Below are 15,375 nucleotides of genomic sequence, written 5' to 3' on the forward strand. Positions count from 1 at the left end.
TCTTATCGTTCATGAAATTACATTCTGTAAACTAAATATGGAAATTCATATATTTAATAAGTAGCCCATATTCAATAGTATAATAAAGTTACAGTGCCCTCAAACTTTTAATTTTCAAGGACATTTTAAGGCAATCCTTAAGCATGATGCTACAGGTAAGGTGTGGAGAAATCTTGAAACACTAGACCTGTGCAATAATGTGCATATCAACGTAAAATAAAAGATTACAGTTTGGATGATGTGTTGCTGTATGCTATGAGTTCTCCATTTTATACATGCACATTGAAATAAGATTTTTTCACCAGCCAATATGATTTGACAAACTAATTTATTCTATTTCGACCAGTTTAGACTTGATTGTGGAAAATTAATTTTGAATATAAATTTTCTGATGCTTTTGTTGTCATACTTGTAATCATCAAGTACCTTCCTTATATTTTTGATACATTTCTTTATGGTGTTATATGTTTAGAGTAGCTATTTGACATGGGTTAGATCTTGGCATTTTGTTCATCCCCGGCAAGAGAGACTAATAAGTCGAATATTGGAAATCATTACGTTGTATCATTTTTAATGAAAGCATCACCAGAAAAATGCATAAAAATTAGCAAAACAGGTAATTAGTGAACTTGGTATAAAATTTGTTTTACAAAAAAAAAAAAAAAAAAAAAAAAAAAAAAACCAGAACAATTGAACAACAAGATAACATTTTATTCAACATATACAAAAAGATAAAGAATTCCAAATGGTAAAAAACTTAAGAAAATGATGTAAAACAATCACAAATGCGCATAATAAAGCTTGTATATGAAAATATAATGGAATAATAATGAAAATACAATCGAATAGCTTTTGCATTATAAAACATTTTTCAACATTTAGATAAACAGCATCATTAGTTAGCTTCTTTTAGCACTACACAATTTTGACTATTATAAAACTACTAGAAAATCTTTGATTTATTTCAATTAAAAGTAAATATTTTTAGTTAAGTAGTTAAAACCTAATTCGGCAATGGGATTCTCAATAATCTAATCATGCAGGGAAAAATAATAACTTTATGTAAGTATGAACAAACAACAAATGAAGCATATATCTTTATTATTGTTGTGGATTCTGCTTTGCAGTTCCGATCACTTTCCAAATGATGAATGGTTGAAATTTAAAAATTAATGCTTAGCACTAAAAATTTCATTACACTTATTGTTCTTAATATGCATAGTAAATAGAAAAATAGCTATATTAATAATGAAAAATAGTAATTTTAATGCACAACATCAAAAACATTATAATTGTTATTAATTTTTTTTTAATATGCAAAAGGTTTTAAATATCTACTACTCATTGATGATCAAAGAAAAAAAATTGAAAACTGGAACAGCAGATACAAAACTTAGAAAAATATTGCAATTCCCCGATTCTACAAACATACAGCTGTGTTGATGATATGGAGCTGGTTTGGAATAAACAAAACAAATGGGAATATGAACTTCTTTACACACAACACATTAAACAAGCAGAACATAATTCTGCATTCCAGTACCACATAAGCACTCTTTTTAATCAAACTCAAACTATACATAAATGCTTGTCACTTTCTGACTTAATGGGCTTCCGACTTTTTGTGAAATGTATCTTGAAAAAGCTGCAATTGTTTGTTAGTTAACGTATAGCCAGTATTCATTTTTTTCCCCTGCAATATGCTTTTAACAACTTTTCCAAGTGTTGTGTATATATATGTGCATCTATAATGCACATGTAGCAAAAAATAAGCAAATAAAATGAAATAAAGACATAAAGAATGGGAAAGATAAAATATGTGTCAAATTCTTAAAAATGACATTATACTCACAATTTATGAAAATACATTTCAAAATAACTTTCAGACATTACTTGAAACATGTTAAAAAGTCTACGCTGCTCAGATTTCATGAGAGCGGGAGTTCATTTTTGCAGTCAATATGAATACATACTGCTATGACTCAATAGTAAAACTTGTGTATGTAATTTTAAATTCTTCTGTTTCCATGAATTGAAGAAAAATCAGTTCACAGCACAAAATACGTATCACCAACAAATTCCATTAAAACATCCTATTAAAAGGTATAACGGTTGTTTTAAACTCAAATAATACCTTATTAAGATGTTTGATATTTTTTTATGAAACTGAATAACAATCACATGCATATTCAAAGGCAAAAAAAGAAAAAAAAAAAAAAACCTCTTTTGAAAAACATTAGTTCAATTCCCAGAAGATATTTACTATTAGATATCCAAGGAATAGACAACAAATTAAAAAAGTCTGCAAGAAGCTTTACAAGTAAGCTAGACTGTAACAGGCCATCTTCAATCAATTAAATTAAGAAATTCATGAACAATTGCATAAATTCTTGAAGAAGGAATAAAATCAGATCATTAAAGAGAAGATTATAAAAAGTTCAGGCATCAGAAGCGTCTTCTGTGAGGGCTTATAACTGTAGATATTGAAAATATGTTAAAGTAACGTTAAACCTTGATTATAAGAGTGGCACATTAGAATACTTTTTAGTCATTCTTTTACAGCAATTTTAACAGTTTTTATTCATGGGACCTGTAAGAATAATGATCAAATATAAAACACTTATGAAAACAGTAAAACAAATTTAGAAGCCAAACATGAAAGTACAAGAAAGATCAGTTATTAACCAGAGGTGCCCCCCCCCCCCCAAGAGCAAGGGCGCACCCCCTGAATATCACAAAGATCCCCCCAAAAATGAGAAAAAATCTGCACCATCACTCCCCCCCCCCTAGTGGCCCTTTATTAACTAAAGATTGCTAAAAAAAAGCATATATTGCTCATTTGGAAAAAGATTGCCACAATACGAAATGTTTTTAATTTTCTTTTTTCTTTACTTAAAGACCTTCAAAGGACGTTATCTTTGGAAAATAATGACAGATTTTTTGTTTGAATATAAACCATTGGAGAGCACAGCAAACTTTTCATAATGCAAATTGCCTGAAGAGTTCAACTGTAAACGGTTCTCCTGTAAAATTTCATTTTTTCGTATATTGTGGTACTCTTCTTTCAAATAAGTGATATATTGTTAAGCTCATATTCTATTATGTGAAGACTTAATGTAATGAATAAAATTATTGAGCTTATTATTATTTTTTTTATAGGAAAAAAATTATTTGAAAAGAGAAAACCTTAAATTAGAATATGTGGAGTAGACCCAGTTAACAGCACAAGAAAAATACAATAAATGATGTGAAAGAGAAATTCATTTTTACAATGGATACCAATATAACAAATTATAATTTCAATGAGGAAATAAATTTTCAGTTCTAATTAAATTACCATTACATTGCTTGAATTTCAATTGCAAAAATTGAGGTCGCTTTAAGTTTGTAGTAGATGAATTCCAGCGGTAACAGAAAGACAGGTTTTACAAAAAAATCGATGCATTTCTGTCAGTGAGCTTATTAAATTACATATTTTTCAAAAACATTTTTGTCGCAAAAATGACCTTTCATTACAGTTTTTTAAATTTGATTTTAAAAAAAGTTACTAACAAAAAATTCTTAGCTTCGGCTTTTTTAGCAATTTACCATGATGCATATCAAAGTCTATGCATCAGTTTTGTATTTTGATAAGCTCACAGACAGAAATGCATCGATTTTTTTTGTAAAAACTGTCCTTCCGTTACTGCTGGAATTCACCAGTAACAGGATTTCACTTCATTACCGGTTACTATTGAAAAATAACAAAAGAAGCTCAAGTATGAATATGTGGCAAGGAGGAATAAGATTCATAGAAACTTTTAGTATGACAAATAGAGCCTTTTGATTTCTTTTATTATTTGGCAGTGCCACTCCCTGTACAGGGGTTAAAATCTTTTAAAGGAATATTATGTCTCCAAGTCTTTTTTGTTTTCCGACTTTCTAGTATTCATTTCATGAAGATTCTTCACAAAAGTAAGTCATAAATGAAACATTTCTGACATAATTATTGGTAATAGGGATATAAAATTTGCAGGCAAATTATTCTATAAAATCTGAGAAAACCCACACAAAAAACAATAACAATACAAAAGATGGTTTTAAATAGAAATGAGAAAATTGGTAATACTTTTGAAGTCTACAGAGAACCTCAATTTATTTTAGAGATGTAATAAATATTTTGTCATGTTATAGTTTATTATTATAATTTATAGTTTATTTATTTTTTTATATTTAGAAGAACAGTGTTTTTGTCACCCTTTTTAGTCTGAACCAAAATTATTTGACTGTGTGCTATTTAAATAGATCTCAGGTCAGAGGCACATCTAGGGGTTGGTGAGGCGTAGCCTGCCAGGGGCAGCAATTAGCCACAATCAGGGATGGACTGGCCCACAAGGACACCAAGACAGATGCCCTCTCAGCTTTCATTCTGTTTCAGAATTCATTTGCTGATTTAGTTGTTATCTTTTTTAATTTAACACACGTACATCCACTATTATTGGATTTTTGTTATTGTTGAATTTTGGGATACTCCGGAGCTCTTGATAAATATTTACCTATTACAATTTAAAAGAGGAGAAAATAAGTCCTACCAATGTTACCAAAGATCATTTAAAACTACATTTTTAAAGCTATAATTTTGAAAATTTTCCATGAGAGCATCCCCCCCTCTCGCTAACATCAAAGATAGTCTTAAATTTTGGCTTCAATTTCAAAAAAATTCCAAGGAAGAGGCTAAAGTGCTTAATAAGGTTTTTGATGCTTCAATTTTGAGAAATTATCAGTTCACTAAGATGCTCTACAATTGCGAAAAATCTCTGGAGAGGGTCGAAAATCTCTCATCCTTCTAATGTGTCTAGAAACAACTTAAAACTGCATCTTTAGATTTGTGCTGCTGTGAGAAGGTAATTGTACATATTCTTTTAGTGTTTTTAAACAACAAAATCAGAACTAATGTCCCTTTGGGAATAAAAGAAAAAATAATGCATTGCTACAAATATAATCAAAAAATGTACCCTGTCATTGGTTTAAGAACAAACATTTTATCAATGTTTCACAATGAATTGCCAGTATTATTGATTTTAACGAATTTCTATGAAATGGGGGGGGGGGGGGGGGTTGCTAGGGTAGCTAGATTCCATTAGGTGAGCACTGCCTCTGGTAGCAGTTCTTGATTCCCAGTTTGCCCTCCTCTCATTAATTTCATTCATGTACTATTTAAGAAGAAAAATACGTTGTATTGTTGTACCCAAAGTAATTTTGAGGTAACATAGTTTGAAAGAAATTTTTATCGTATGTTCCAGTTTTTCTTTTACTCTACTCAAGTTTACATATGCATAAAATGCCTACAAAATAAACTTGAAATTTTATGATATTCATGAATCAAATCTGCAGGAATCAGCATGAGTAAAACAACTGTTTACCCACCTCTTGGACCTTGGTGAAGAACAGTTCTCCCTTAGAGGTTTTATGATTGTACATTCTTTAACTCTCCTCAAAATTTTAAAATTCAAATACCTTAAAGTAACACATTTGTTACAAATAACTAATCATGAACTATGTTTCACGGTTTATGAACTACATGACAACTGAAATAACTTTACATTAAAAAAAAATTCTTCGAACAGTACAATGATAAATATATATGACAACTTACAATCATTACATTTTAACATAAAAAATTGCAGACATCCAGGTCAATCAGTGCGTTTTTCAAGACGCCCAGAAAAACTTGCTATTAAAAAAAAATTCATTACAAACAAAACAAAAAAAAAAAAAAAAAAAAAAAAAAATTTGAATTTTGACATCTTGAATTCAAATTATGTTTTTCGCAATCACAAGTGTGTGTATGTAGGCGTGTATGTTTGTGTGTGGGGAGTATGTGTGTAGGGATATGTGTATGTGTGTGTAGGCATGTGTGTTTGTCTGTGTGCTGGCGTAAGTGTGTGGGTAGTTGTGTATATGAATGTTTGTATGTGTGTGTGGGGGGTATGTGTATGTAGGCATATGTGTTTGTGTCAGTGTGCATGCATGAATGTGTGGGTAGTTGTGTGTATGTATGTGTGCGTGCGTGTGTGTGTATATCTGCGTATGTATGCGCGTGTGTGTAGGACATGGATGCAACCTGGAGACTGCTTTCGCTATAGGAGCAGCATCGTGAGGAGCCGGTCGATGGTGACAGGGTGCGGAGGGTGGTGGTGGGAAAATAAAAAGATAGGACATCAAAACAGTCAAATGAGAACAATAAGCAATAGTGATTGCTAAAAAAAAAAAAAAAAAAAACAGTATAAGCATATGGCTCTTAGTTCTTTCTGGAGACAAGCAAAGCATTCTGAGAATCAATTCTACCGAGATACAGTCAAGGCTGTAGATTTACAAAGAAAAACACACACTACAGACCTAAGTCTGATACTTCAAATTTTCCCCAGTCATTCTATAACATACTCATGTCCTATAAATTACATTCCAAAGCAATATTTTAAAGTGTACAACCATTTTCAAAGTAAAAATTGAAATAAAAAGTTGCTTCTTACCCTTTTTAGCAACAAATTTATGAACAGATAAATTTTAATAACTGACACATAAACAGAGAACAGGGTTCATACCCTTTAGGCAGAAAAAAATTCAAGCACTTTTCAAGAACTTTTCAAGGTAAAAAATTTTGTTTTCAAGGCAATATCATAAATTTGTACTAAAAATATTGTATGCAGATTTCATTTACTACAAACACATAGAAATAAGGCAATAATACAAAAAAGTATAGGAAAGCAAAATTGCTTTTTCTACAACGAGAGACGCTTTGATGAAAGATCTACTGCGTTGAAAGTTTTTCTGAAAATGTTTGAAAAGTTTGGTCATAAAGAGAAGCAGATGCCAAAAGGTTTAATTTTGAGGTTTTTCAAAGGTTGCAGCAGTCAGAGGTTTGTATATGTTCTAGAATCAGCAAATTAATACTTAAAAAAAAAAAAAACCTTTCATAAGTGCTTTTAACTTTTAAGGGAAGAAACTAAAATACCCAAGTTCAATGGCATTGCCAGAGAGGAGTTTATGAAGTCACCCCCCCCCCCCCCGGGTTTCAACATTTATTTCCAATATCTATACAGTGGTTTATTACAATATAAGGGCTGTTAGGACAAAAACACTACCCAGAAAGTTATTTCAGTTTTCACTATTAAGTTCTAAAAATATTAGGTTTGCAAATCATTTATAAGTATGCAAATCAATTATTCGTATGTATTTATTAGCTGTTCAGACAATAAGGCATTTCAACTGTCTTCGAGTAAATTTAAAAATTAGGAAGTAAGAAAAGTTTATGAAAGTCCACAGTCCAGTCTCTACACCTCAAAATATACAAAAGCAGCTTAAGCAGTGATAAATACTGTGAATGCAAACTTGAGCCTATTCAGCTTTCATTGATTAACTTGCAATAGACAATAAATGTGCAAGTTTAGATTTATAGAGCCATATTTCGAAATTGAAAAGATTCACAAGAAGTTGACATATATTATGACAAAAGCAGTTTTATTTTGGGAAAAAATGGGTTATTGTTGAAATTAGAATTTAAATTTAGAAAGGCAATAATATTCAGGTGATTTGTGAGTTCATAAAAAATTACCTGAAAGTTTCAAAGAGCAAAATGGGGCGAGGGGGGGGGGGGAAATAATTTTTAAAACTAAGACCCCTATTACTTGAATATACATATGTACAACAACAACTTTTGCTATGCATACAATTCATAAAATAGTTTATTAAGTCAAAATATTTTGCATAGAAATACCATGCCCAGTGCCTGTTGATAACCAGCAACAGGCACTGGGCCTAGCTAGGCTTGTACTGGTCAATTTATTAGATTCAAATGAAGATGAATGACCCTCCTTAAGCTATCTACCCCTTTGCTGATTAAAGCCTCTTTCGGTAAGCTCCAAGTGCCCACAACCTTAATAAAGTAGTAATTTTGAACATTTGAGGAAAAGGGGAAAATTGGAGATATAGGGAGGTAAAAGCATAAAAACGAACACTACTGGATTTCAAGTGAATAATCATAACACAACCACCCCTGTTATACACCTTATTTATTTTAGCAGACATAATTTTACTGAAATTAAACATAAAATATGCTAATCTACGGTAGCAAATATGAAAATAACATCCGATTAGTGAATATATTTAAATATTTGCAAGATGCAAAAAGATTGAAATTTCAAACACGAGATGCAATTTTTCGCAAAGTCTGAGTTCGTTCGACGTGGCATGTTTCCCATGAAATAAATTTATTTGTTTTTTTTTATTAAAATTAAACAAAAAATATACTAATCTAAGGTAGCATATGCGAAACTAACATTTGATTAGCCAAAATATTTAAATATTTGCAGGATGCAAAAAGATTGAAATTTAAAACACAAGAGCAATTTTCCGCGAAACCCGAGTAAGGTCAATGTTGTCATGGTTTCCAAATTAATTTCTTTGTTAATTAATGAAATTAAACAAAAAATAAACTAATCTAAGGTACCATATGTCAAAATATCTTTCGGTTGTAAAAAACATCAAAATATTTACAAGATGCAAAAGGATTGAAATCCCAAACACGGAAGCAATTTTTCGCGATGTTGCATAGTGAACACATGTTCAGAAAATTGCATTGGTGAAATACTTTTTTAAAACTTCTAAGCACAATTCGTTGATTTTTGGGAGAATTTAAGCACTAAGAAACTTTTTCAAGGTTTTCAAGCACTTGAAAATGAACTTTTTTTCAAGCACTTTTCAAGGTTTTTCAAGGACGTACGAACCCTGAGAGAAGTCAAGCTATGCCAAGACGGTTTTCAATTCCATTTTTCTCAAATGTAAGAAAATTAAATTACTGACAGGGCTCTCATTCATTACTTCCTTACCGAAATAAGTTCTTTCAAAGGGATATAAGCAAAACAAAACAAGGCCTTTCTAAGGCTACTTTCCCTTATTTTATATAACAGCACCGACAGAAATTTGAATTTTCGGTCTGAAAATTAACCAAAAATTTATAAACAAAATGGCAAATTGCCCCCTTCTGCCAAATAAAAGAAAACTAATGTGATGCTGACAAAACAAAAAACATATTACTAAAAGACTTAAGAAATACTCATTTTTGTTACTATCATGCACATATTTCTGTCTATAAAAATAGCTGTTGACCATGAAAACATGAGATCATAAGACATCAAAAAAAAATTCAGAATAAACTTTTTTAAGAGAGGAGAGGGAGAAATTAAAAAAAATAAATAAATAAATAAACAAACAAACCTGGCAGTAAAGCTTAAGTTGTCCCTTCTTTCATTACAATACTAGGCTTGTAATAGTACTTTCTGGGAAATCCACAAGAAGCTTATTTTGACACATTACAAATAAAAGAAGATAAATGAAAAGAAAAGTTGGGAGGAGGAAGAGGAATTTAGCTTCACAATCTGTAAACATAAGAAAGAAAAAATAATGTTCATATGATGCAAATTTCAATGCATAATTTCACTTTGCAAATTTTATTTTAAAATAAAGAAAGAAACTTACCATTTTACAACTTTCAAGCTTTTAATTTGCTTTAAAAAAACTTTAAATGTACTTCAAGAAAATCTTTTCGGATTTGGTTTCGACAGAAGGTACTGGTACTAAGAAAAAAGATAAATCAAAATCAGATGTTGCTAAAATAACACATGCTTATATGGGTCACTCTCCAGCAATGTGGAATTTTACAATCCTGAATTTTTAATTTTTGAACCTTTCAGAAAGGATACAATTTGGCATTTTTTAGAAAGCCAAAACATATATCTTGGTAAAACTACAGAAGTTCATGAAACATTCACATTTATTTTTCAGATAATAATGCGTTAGTTTGTAAAAAGGACAAAAGGTGTCATTGTTAAAAAACCATGAAAAATTTCAAAAAAAAAAAAAAAGAGAAAAAAAAATTTTTTTTTAGTGGTTTTAAGGTTAAGTACAAGTAATAGCCTTACAGAAAATAAAAACAAATAAATCATTTTAAGTATTTTAATAAATTAAAAATAATTTTGATTTTTTTTTTATTTTAAATATACTGAATGCATTACATCATTCATTTTCACTCGTTCAAATTAAGTCTCATAACCTAAAGTAAATATGCTTTCGAAAATACTAATGGAACTTAAATGTTTAAAATTCACTTATTAAAAAAATTGAGCATTAATAATTTGAGAACAAGCAATTCTGTAGCAAGGACGGTAATGATTTTGGAAGGATGGAAATGACGTATACATGTTTAAAATAACTTTAAGCAAACATACAGCAAAATTAATGTCAAAATGCTATGTTTTTTTCAAAACAGAATATTAGGACGTCATTACTTATGTATTTATTTTGCATTAAAGACAGATACTGCAAGTTTCTCTACCAAATTATGTTCCTCTTTCGCTAAACAAAAATATCTACGAGAAATGAGTATAGGAGGATCTTTAATAATGCATAAAATCTTTTCTGTGGTTATCTGGTGCTTGTCCACTTCTGTGAACCAACAAAATTACTTTTTGTTTTTTATCTGGACATAAAGTGGATTATCATACTATTACTTTGGTTTGAATCAACAACACCTGCTCATTAAGGTCTGAATTAGATATCCTATGACACATTACATTTAAACCAATCAATTTAAAATATAATGTAGGGGAACATGGGGCAAAGTGAAATAGGGGGCGGGGGGGGGGGGCAAAGTGAAATATTTACCCTGCTTTTAGCTCTACCTATCTGGTATTAATTTAACAATGTAGTACTATATGTAGTCTATTCCAGTCAGAGAAAAAATACCGCCAAAGATTAAAGCATTTGGTAACACAGGACATTTATAAAAAATAACAGTCATAGTGCAATATTTTGTTGAAAGTTAAAAATTATTTTGTTACTATAAAATAATAAAGTTGTTATTAACATTTTATTGAGACCTCCTAATATTCAATGCAGTATTAATTTAGTTAATATTAAGCTTATTTGTGTTTTAAATAAATTGTACAATTAGTCAAGTACATACGGGGCAAAGTGAAAGTTTGTTTCACTTACTCACTCAATCATTTAATATAAATCACTTAAGTTTTCTTCTATTAATCAATTCATTTACATTCATTGCAAGGTACCATTGCAAAAACCCCATAACCAATAAAGTTGCATTAAGTTATGTTAATTATGGAATAGTAATGATGTAAATATATAACACTGAATAAAAAACAATTTTACTATTGATTAGACTAATTATCAAATAAAAAAATGCATTGTAATAGTAATAACAATGATTTTAAATCTCTGCTATGACATGTAGCTTGTTGCAAAACATAAACTACTTTTATCCAAGTCCAATCATTTAAATACTTGCAAAGAGTTATGTCCTTGAAATTAATAAATTTATTAAAAATTGTAAGTGTTTCGACTTTTTTTTCCATTTACAAAAACTTATTTTTGCCGGGTCCTATCTAGTTTTGACTGAATAATTATAGGAAAAATTTAACTTTTTTTTTTCTCTCTAAAGAAATAATGCAGTTTTCTTTTACTGAGAAAATGGATAGATTTGAGCGGGGATGGGGGGGACCTTATATCTCTAGTTTGATAGATATATTTTATATTAACTCTACTTCTTAGTAATATTAGCTCATGCAACAGGAGATGGAAAAGCCATTTATTAACTATGAGTAAGAAGTTGTCCCTGAGGGTTTGAAGTCAAGTGCAGTATTCAAGGATTTCTGCACACTAGTTACAGCTCTGCAAGCGCGTCATGCAAACACAGCTACAATAGAAAGATATTTCTCAAATTTTTCTTCTGTAAAATTAAAAATCCGAAACCGTTTGTCAATTATTATCCTTAGGAAACTAGTTTATTCTAAGGCCATGCTGAAACAATAAATAGCTTTTCAAAGATGTTATAGACTGATATTTAAGTGACGTTTTATTTAAGGAAATACTTTTTCATTTATCTCAATTTCTTTTATTTTATTGTTGCATATTGATTGAGCAGGTAGTTTAAAATAATATGGCATGTTAGAAAACATTGCTATATAATAAACAAGCTAATTACCCTTACATTGTAAGTTAAGAAATATATTCAGGGCTTCAATAACACAAATTGTAAATTTAGTTAGTAACATGTAAAAGATTTAAAAACAAAAATGCTGCAAATATTTAACTCTCTTAAAGCAAATTAAACATTTTTTTTTTAAACAAGCAAACTAATGAAATAAATATTTTATCGAAGCATTTTTCACTCTTTTATTCTTATGCAACTTCTAAAAAATGTGTCTTTAAGTTGTTAATGCAAATCCTATTTTTGCCACTTTGGCAAAAACCTACCTTTGCCAGGTGTTGATCAGGTGGAAAAAACCACTTTTTTTCTACCCCCTTGCAAAAACTTGCCAACCCTCCTTCAACTCTGGTCGATTCATCCACATACAAATATGGTAAAACCACAGCTAACTCAATTTTGAAACAAATGTTATTTCATGCCCTTTTTGAAACAATAGATTCAAATGAGGTCACCGTTGAAATTAAAGTAAGATTTTCTTTCTTTTTTCTTTTTTTAAATTTGGCTTCAATTCACTGGATACGAGGGATAAGCCTATGGTAATATCCAACATGAGAGGCCAAAAATCAGGGATACAATCTAGAATTAGGACGTTAGATCGAGGTTCTATGTAACCACTCTCTAAATTGAGTTATTAAAAACATGGCAAATGGCACCCTTAGAGGACTGTACAAATCTGATTCAAAATATATTTTCTCTTTCCCTCATGACCTTTCCAATTGGCCATAATATTGAAATATGTAAAGCCGCATAATTTTAAAACCATTAAGTGACACTTGATGAGCAAGTCGAATAGTGGCGATAAAACCCGTAAGCACACCTGCCAACATCTACAGGGAAAAAACCCAGTGGATGTTTATGACAGATTTTCCATTGTTAGTTAGGGAAAGAAAGTAATATTGTATTATCCTTCTCAATACAATCAAATGTTCTTTACATCTTATATACAATCAAGAGAAATGATCAAAATCCAGGAATCCCATGGAAAACCAGTAGGGCTGGTAGGTAATGAATAAGATATCAACTAGGTAATAGTTCATGATTTTAAATCGAATTAGAGTAATTGTAAACCCTCTTAAAGAATTAAAATTTGTATGTTCCATTATAAAATGGATCAAAATTTTAAAATACATGTACTATATTGTAAATAAACTGCACTATGAAGATTTAAAATAAAAACTTACCTTTCAAGTGATCGTTAACAAAACTTTTCAAATCATTGATGAACTCCTGACACATAAGTTCATTAAAAGGCTTGGGAAATGCTTTCTTGTTTAAAGTATCAAGAGTCAACAAGTAATCTATAGTTTTATCACATAGATTTGAGGAATTGTGGAGTTTACCTGATCTGTAAATATTTACTACAGTTTTATGAGATAAATAAGAAGCAAGATTCTTTTCAACTCTGGTCTTCAAAGAGAACAGCAAAAATTCTTCAGATTTGGCAAGTAACTCAAGCAATAGCTTCATTGGAATTTTGTCAAAATAAGGACAATATCCTTGATCTCCACAGCCATGAAGGAAGTGTAAGATTACGGATAGGGCATTCTTAGTTATGTTAGGAAGTTGTATTAATTTAGATTTCCCTTCTGAAAAATATCCACTCAATAAAGCTCTGAAATAATCTGACTGTTCAGACATTTTCCCCCGACATGCCAATACTTTAGTTCCACAGTCTAGCAAAAACTCAACATCAAGCTCATAATCACCTTCAAAGGAACATGTAGGATTTTTTTTTGCCTGGCAAAATACAGGAATCTTGCTTTTATTTGGATGAAATTCTGCAATCCTTCTTTTCTTTTCTGAACTGGTATTTTTATAAATTTCACAGATGCAAACTAAAGCCTTTTCCTGCTCAGTTTTGGATTCACTACATAAGGAACTAAATATAACTTGAATTGCATTCTTAGTATAAAGAATATCCAAAAGCGCATATTTATCGATAACAAGCCTCGATATTGCGTACATTGCATGAAGTTTAATATCACATTCATTTGATCTTAACAAACCATATAAAGTTTGCCGAATAAAATCCTTTTCGACAAGGAATCTACAACTTTCAATAATCTGTTGGTGAATTTTTTGAAGGTTATAACAGCGATAACAACAACGTAAATCATGTAAAACATGCATCTTTTCATCCAGTTCTTCTATGAATCCATTAACTATCAGAGTTTTGAAATTCAGTTCATTTTTTAGAATTGCTGCTAAAATGAGGCTTGCCCTTTCATGTGGAACTGATACAGAACTTATGTAGTCCAACAGTACTGAGAAAACATTATTTCTTGCAAAAGGAGAGTTGAACATTCTAATGTAGAAATGAGATAATTGTAAGATCATAAATAATATTGGCTCATCTATATTTACAGTTTCTTCTTCTTTACAGCCACATGATTTGGAATGTTTGCTTCTCTGCCTCACAATATCCAACTTTTGCTTCTTAGCTCCATAAGCTCCTGAAGATGTTCGATCAAACCTACTTCCACCGGGAGGTACATAAAAACAGTGTCTCTTTTTGGACTCTCTCACAGGTTTATGGCAATTCAACTTACTTGCATTATCACAATCATCAGATCCCGATTCAGGCCCTGAATCAGATTCAGAAGAGCTAACTGACATGACATTGACAGAAGCTAATGATTGTCCAGAATCTGTCTTGGCATCCTCAATAGATCTTCTACAATTTGACTGACTAGTTGCACTACTGTCATAAGCTCTTAGATCAGCAGGATTAGGGTTCCCAGCATCAGGATGAACTGATGCACTTAGAGACGTAGATGAATGTCCAAGTTCTATTGGAGGAAAATAGCTTTCCATTTCATCTACTTCCACAGCATCGGCAAATCGACTTTTCGAATTCAGTTCGCTTAGGTCCTTGACAACATGTAGACATTTATTATTACTTATAAATATGTTTAAGTGAATAATTAGTGCATCAATAAAATTAAGTTTAAGAAAAACTTCAGAAAATGCATCATCAGAAAATAGAGATACTACTGATGTAAGTACATACATGTGTACCACTTTAAACAAATTTGCATTCAAAACTTCAGTAAGAGTTTCCAAAATATGATACTGCAGATTATCACTTTGTTTATCCCATGAATGAGAAATGTCCAAACAGTTACACAGCAACATGACAGCCGCTTCTCTCATTTCATAAGAATTCATGCTTCTATGGGCTACATCACAGCATATTTGAACAAAACCAACACATTTTAAGTTATTTTTTCTATGCTTATTCTTAAGTACAGATAACTGTTTAATTAATATCAAAATATGTGTCTGAATAGACAACTTGGAACGGGAAAAGAGATCTTTAATATTTTCTAAGA

General features: G+C 30.6%; 1 protein-coding gene across 1 annotated transcript; it reads right to left on the reverse strand.

Moving 5' to 3' along the window:
- Positions 1–690: 690 nt before the first annotated feature.
- Positions 691–14,857, reverse strand: LOC129231664 (uncharacterized). Its single transcript, XM_054866027.1, has 4 exons — positions 13,225–14,857; positions 9,517–9,614; positions 9,256–9,416; positions 691–2,590 (listed from the first exon to the last, which is right to left on the reverse strand). The coding sequence occupies exons 1-2, from the start codon at positions 14,855–14,857 to the stop codon at positions 9,559–9,561; spliced, it is 1,689 nt and encodes a 562-aa protein (XP_054722002.1). The 3' UTR covers positions 691–2,590; positions 9,256–9,416; positions 9,517–9,558.
- Positions 14,858–15,375: the final 518 nt, after the last annotated feature.

Source organism: Uloborus diversus, chromosome 10, assembly GCF_026930045.1.
Source record: "Uloborus diversus isolate 005 chromosome 10, Udiv.v.3.1, whole genome shotgun sequence".
NCBI classification, from domain to species: domain Eukaryota; kingdom Metazoa; phylum Arthropoda; class Arachnida; order Araneae; family Uloboridae; genus Uloborus; species Uloborus diversus.